The sequence below is a fragment of the Arachis duranensis genome, chromosome 5 (assembly GCF_000817695.3).
Source record: "Arachis duranensis cultivar V14167 chromosome 5, aradu.V14167.gnm2.J7QH, whole genome shotgun sequence".
In the NCBI taxonomy this organism is placed as follows: Eukaryota; Viridiplantae; Streptophyta; class Magnoliopsida; order Fabales; family Fabaceae; genus Arachis; species Arachis duranensis.
The window spans coordinates 63,992,685-63,998,956 of NC_029776.3; the positions used below are offsets into that span (position 1 = coordinate 63,992,685).

A 6,272-nucleotide genomic window follows, 5' to 3' on the forward strand; every position below is an offset into this window, starting at 1 on the left:
GATAGTTCTTCAGATGCAAACTTTCTGCCAAACAACTATATTTGTTGATAAATATCACATAACCTAATGTGACGCTGCATCAGATGTCTTACAAATTTACATATTGGAAATTTGGAATAAGGAGGTAAGAGACCTACAGCTAACAACTAACATGTAATCACATTACTAATCTATATTTCAACTTTAACAAGTGATGGAACTTACTGAATGATCTTGATATGCTTCCTAGCAAACAATAATCACAAAAGCTGACAGAAACAGTGGCGAAATAAGGTCCATNNCTGCAATCAAAGAGAAGCATAAAATTTAATTTGACATATGAAGTGTGCAATAAGAAATATGTTATTTAACACTGATTGGCACCAGCAAAGGTTTACACTTTTTTGGTGCTATAATTTTTACTTCCAATAAATGAATAAAAGGCTTAGGCAGTAGTTGCCAAGTAAAGGATTCTGTGTAGAATATGTCCTCCTCTGATATTCTTAAATTGTGTTGTTGAAAGGTATATGCTTTCTATTCTCCCTTTTTTCACTTGTGTTTAATTTTGTAAAATTGAATTCTAACGATAAGCAGAACATACGGGAGCACCTCTCTTGCTCGAGTCTCCACCGAGAAAAGAATAATTCCGTTCTGCAAATTCTTATGTCATGTCAATCTAAAATGGCACCGAAGTATTTCTGAATAATCGAAAAATTCTACTCTTTTCCCCATCACTCTACCAATTTGCAATCTCAGTCCAGGAATCACTATCGCATCAGTGCTCAAATTTACATAATTAGTATTGGCTTATTTCTGCACATCTCAGAAATGTGCAAAGAAAATGGTTGCATGAAAATTTAAATAAAAAAAATGGTGAAAGAATCTACCAAGACCATTCATAAGATCTGCAACCAAACGCCACATTTTGGCATTATTATCAAGATTTGATCCCTGCATCATGTGAGTTAAACAGAAATATTGTTAGCCAAAGTGCAAGATACTTCACATGAAGTTATTTTCAGAAATTTCATTTTCAAATTCATACGCTTGAATAAATTACATGAGATGCATACCTGGTAGAATGTGAATAAGATACCTCCAAGCATGCCGGTTAGATCCCTCAAAAACCACTGTAAATAGTTTCAACAATCAAAATCTTCTTATCTCCCATACGCCATTTTACAATTAGGGTTCACTCATTCACCAATCAGACACAACACAAATAGTTGATACCTGAAAAGTGGCACCAATCACAGTAGCTGATTTCTCGCCAACCCCAATAGCACTAAGGAGAGCCTGAAAGGGATAATATTGAACACTGGTAAACCCTAGATATTCACAAAACAATGATTACTACATAAACACAACGAAAAATGATCTACCTGGGTAGACAGCATGGTCCTTGTATAAGTTGAAAGACCCTGCCACAATCAATCAATTGTTAAATCCAAAACAAGAACATTCCTCAATAACACTGTTTTCTGCATTGCATAGTTTACCTGCAATGTATCCCATATTTGAAAGGGAACATAATTTGCAGTCACACTGCTAGGAAAACCCTGTATGCCATGAAGAACAAACAATTAATTACAAAATATCAGGTTTCCGCTTTTTTTATTTTATTTTATTTTATTTTATTGAGATATTAGGAATAGAAAAGGCCTGCCTCAGGAACTAATGCCTGCAATAATCGTCTCCAAAGATGGGTGAAACGGGCACCGGATCTGCGTGAATGAGAGAAAAGCACAAAGAATAAGAATAAAAGAGGAAAGAGGTGAATTATGATGGTCGAGAAAGAGAGTACCTTTTAAAGGAGACAGAGGAAGAGGAAGCTTGGATGGTGAAAGTCTTAGAGAGCTTGAAGGTGGAAGAGCCATTCCATTCTTCCAAGGTTATGGCCGTATCGTTGGAGTTGGATAGTGCTGTCATAGCCGCAGATCCCCTACTTTCAGACCTCCTTCTTCTTCATGCCTTGATAACTTCACTTCACACCTTGGACTTGGAAAGTTGTTTTGTAATCTTACAAGTGACTTTGACTTTGTTTTGCTTTAGGCTTGATTTGGTAGAGTTTTGAAAGAGCCGCACCTCGTGTTTTCGGAGATCAAAAGCTCGTGTTTGAGACGATTTTTTATTTAAATAAATAAAATAAAAGTATTAATTACCGAAATAAATAATTTTAAAAATATTTATCGATTTGAGTTTTTTAATCGTATCTCGTTTATATCTCGTTACAGTGTAAACGATATATGACACATCAGATGCGTCGTGGCTATCTCGTTTACACTGTGAATAAGATAAGACCAAACGGCGCTTATAAGTATAAGTCGTTTACAGCCTATTCTTAGACCTCACTTTGACCTAGTCAAACTCTTTCTCCCATCTTTTAACCGTTTCATACTATATTTGAGTCCGATACGGTGATGGCACGCCAGGCGGGGAATGACGGGGACATCAACAGATTAAACGAGACGTCACATTATGTCGGGGCGGCCGACTTTGAGGTAAGTTGCGTTATATTCGGTTAATCTAAGTATGTGGACATTGTTAGGATAGTCTCGTAGTGACAAGCACTGAGTAAAATGCTTTAGGGGTTGAACTGTATGATGAATTTAGAACAATATTTGCTTGTGTAAGATTTGTATGACTTAATTAAGATTTGCTTACCGACATAAGTAATTTAGAGACAGATGTAGAATAGACACATGGTAGTATGTTCCTAAGTAGTAGTAGTACTTTGTTCTTAAGTAGAGTAGAAAAATGTAATATTATCTCTTTATAGGTTAAAAATTTATTTTTCATTCCGCAGAGGCCTCACCTTCTACTGCCCCGGCGAGTTAGTCATACCCTTCCTCCACCGGACGCCATCGTCCCGTATCTGGTTGAGGCCAGATTCGGTGACTCGGTGCCGCTCAGGGACTTCACATTTGACAATTTCCTGATTTCGGTGATAAACCATTATTTTATGATTTATATTATGTTTAATTGTGTGGTTTTATCAAGTCTTCACCCACTTATTCATATGATTTGCATGTATTTACAATTCCTTCCTAAAAATATTCTATGATTGAAAACTTGCTTTCTAAAGATCTTTTAATTGTATATTTTTTATCCTCCTTTATACCATTCGATGTCGTGATCTGTGTGTTAAGTGTTTCACGCTTCATAGGGCAGGAATGGCTTAGAGAATGGAGAGGAAGCTTGCAAAGATGGAAGGAACACAAGAAATTGAGGAGATGACCAGCGAGAAGTGACGCGGGCGCATGGCTCACGCGACCGCGCGAAATGGAGGAAATCGCAATGACGCGCTCGCGTGCCTGACGCGACCGCATGGGTTGGAAGCTGCACAAGTGACGCGAATGCATGAACGACGTGCACGCGTGGAACGGAAAAATGCTGGATGACGCGAACGCGTGGACGACGCGGTCACGTGACGTGCGCGATCTGTAGAATTTACAGAAGTTGCTAGCGTGAATTCTGGGCCGCGTTCTAACCCAGTTTTTGGCCCAGAAACGCAGATTAGAGCCAGGAAACATGCAGAGACAAATGACAACATTCCTTCTGCATAATTTTTAGTTTTAGATCTAATTTCACTCTCCCTCTAGGTTTTTCTATATACTCATAATTTAGGATTTGAAGATTTTAGCTTTGGTTATTGAGAAGAGTCTACCTCCAGACTTGGTCATTCTAGTTTGTTTACCTACTTTTTACTTACTCTTTCATATTCTTAATTTGTCCAGAGTTAATATTGGATTATTTTTAGAGTTCATTAATACAAGACTATTTTTATTTTTAACTGATCTCTTTGATTATAGTTTATCATGTCTCTTTTTATTTCCCCTTTTTATTTTGTAAAGTCTACATTTATGATAATGGAGTAGTTTTCCAACTTGACTGGGAGTTTATTAAAAGGAGAACCTTGAGTTAGAATACTCAAGAGTTCAATTATAATTGGTTCGTTGTTGGTTGGATTGTTAGTCACTAACTATAATCCTTCGCAAGGGAGAGGATTAGGACTTGTGAATAGAAGTTGACTTTTAACTTGCTTTTCCTCATTCGTTGAGGGTTAACTAAGTGGAAACAACTACTAATTATTAATTATTCTTGAGAAAATTCCAACAAGGATAGAACTTCCGATTAATCTTCTCCCGGTTAAGATTTTATTTAAATTACATAAATTCTCTAATTTAATTTCCTGTTTATCAAACCCAAAACCATTTTCGAAAACCTCTGATTAGTAAAATAGCATATCTACTTGCAACTTGTTGGGAGACGACCTGGGACTCATACTCCCAGTATTTTATTTCTAAAATTTATGACAACACTTTTCTAAATTGACAAGTGGATTTTTGCTGGTTAATGATGCACGAAAACTTGTCTCTCAACAAATTTTCCGTCGGCAAGTATACCGAATTGTCGTCAAGTAAAAACTCACAATAGAGTGAGGTCGAATCTCACAGGGATTGATTGGTCAAGCAACTTTAGTTGGAAGAATGTGCTAGTTGAGCTAAACAGAAATTGAGTTGAGAATTACAGAAAATTAAATGGCGGGAAAGTAAAGTGCAGAATCTTAAATGGAGATTTGGGGAGATGAGCATAAAGATAAATGGCAAAAATTAAAGAGAATGGGTAAGATCAGAAATGGGGGATTCATTGGGCTTAGGAGATGTTGCATTCTCCGGATCAATTTCATTCTCATCTCTTCCTCAATCAATGCATTCATTGATCTCCTTGGCAATCTTAGATGATTGGATCCCAATTCCTTGGCAACCCAATCTCTCTAAGCATGAACAATTGCCCAATTCCTTGATTTAATTTCTCATGAGAAGAGATGAAGTATGGTCACTGATTATACCACATGTATTTCCAAATCAAAGTGTTGGGAGGATTACATGTCACTATATCCGTCCAAACCCCAATTTGGTCCAACATGAGAAAGCATTTCTAGCATGATCTCCTCATCCCTTTTCCAAGGCTCAAAGGAGATCCAATTATGGAGATTTTCTTTTTGAAGACAACTAACCAATTGAATTGAGATTGAAAGCTTTCTAGTAAATCAAGAGAAAAGAAAGAGGAAGAAGAATGAAAACTATACTTGATCCATCAAATTACAACAGAGCTCCCTAACCCAATAAAAGGGGGTTTAGTTGTTCATAGCTCTGGAAATGGAAAATGGTAGAGAAGAGTACTTTCTTCACAAAACTAGAAAATGCAGAAAGTAAATATACAAAGTGTAATTCTCCAAAAGTGCAAAGCTCTCTCTAGTTCAAAACTACTTCTATATATACTACTCTTCTTGATCTTCTAGTTAGTTCTTCAAGTCTTGGATATGAGCCTTTGATCTTGAGTTGAAGCAGTTACAATCTTCAGTGGGCTCAGCTTTGTTTGCAGAAAAGTGTGAGTTAGGCATTGACGTTAGTTAGGACGTTAGTGGTGTTAACGTTAAGTGAAAATGTGGGTTCGAGAACGTTAGTGACGATCACCTTTTTCATTAACGGTCCAACCCAAAATGATCCACGTTAATTTCAACGTTAGTGGCACTAACGCGACCACTAACGTTGCCTCTTGGTCCTTCGCAAACGTTATTGGCACTCACCTTTTCCAACAACGTTGCTTTTTGCCCCCTTTCCCCACGTTAGAGTTCACGTTAGTATAATGGTGGACGAAATTGTGATTGCCCTCTTTGTATTTGCATGAGATTTATTTAATAGCTCTTTGGCATATGTGATCACAACTACGTTCAACTTAACCAGCAAGTGTACTGGGTCATCCAAGTAATACCTTACGTGAGTAAAGGTCGATCCCACAGAGATTGTTGGTATGAAGCAAGCTATGGTCACCTTGTAAATCTCAGTTAGGCAGATTATTGGTTTAAATTTGATTAATGGAATAAATAAGCCTTCAGGAGTTTGAAGCTTGTCACAGTCATTCAATCCCAGAATCCGACTCAGAATACCATAGACAAGGTTTAGACTTTCCGGATCCTCATGAATGCCGCCATCTATCTAGCTTATACCATGAAGATTCTGTTGGGGAATCTAAGAGATATGCGCCCGGCCTAGAGTAGAACGGAAGTGGTTGTCAGTCACGCGCGTTCATAGGTGAGAATGATGATGAGTGTCACGGATCATCACATTCATCAAAGTTAAGTATAACGTATATCTTGGAATAACGATAGAAGAGAATTGAATAGAAAGTAATAATAATTGTATTGAAACAATTTTAACATTCGTAAACAACAAGATCAAAAATATGCACTGTTCAAGCATTCATTCAGAAAACAAAAAGTATTGTCA

At 37.1% G+C, this 6,272-nt stretch overlaps 1 protein-coding gene across 1 annotated transcript in view; it reads right to left on the reverse strand.

Annotated features, from left to right (window-relative positions):
- Window positions 1-2,033, reverse strand: part of LOC107489445 (protein root UVB sensitive 3-like) — a 4,831-nt gene extending 2,798 nt beyond the window's left edge. Inside the window, 9 exon segments of the mRNA XM_021142727.2 lie at window positions 205-228; window positions 231-281; window positions 867-930; window positions 1,053-1,109; window positions 1,213-1,275; window positions 1,362-1,400; window positions 1,479-1,538; window positions 1,646-1,703; window positions 1,784-2,033. Of these exon segments, the coding sequence (XP_020998386.1) occupies window positions 205-228; window positions 231-281; window positions 867-930; window positions 1,053-1,109; window positions 1,213-1,275; window positions 1,362-1,400; window positions 1,479-1,538; window positions 1,646-1,703; window positions 1,784-1,908 (541 nt within the window). The 5' untranslated portion in view covers window positions 1,909-2,033.
- Between the last annotated feature and the right edge of the window lie 4,239 nt (window positions 2,034-6,272).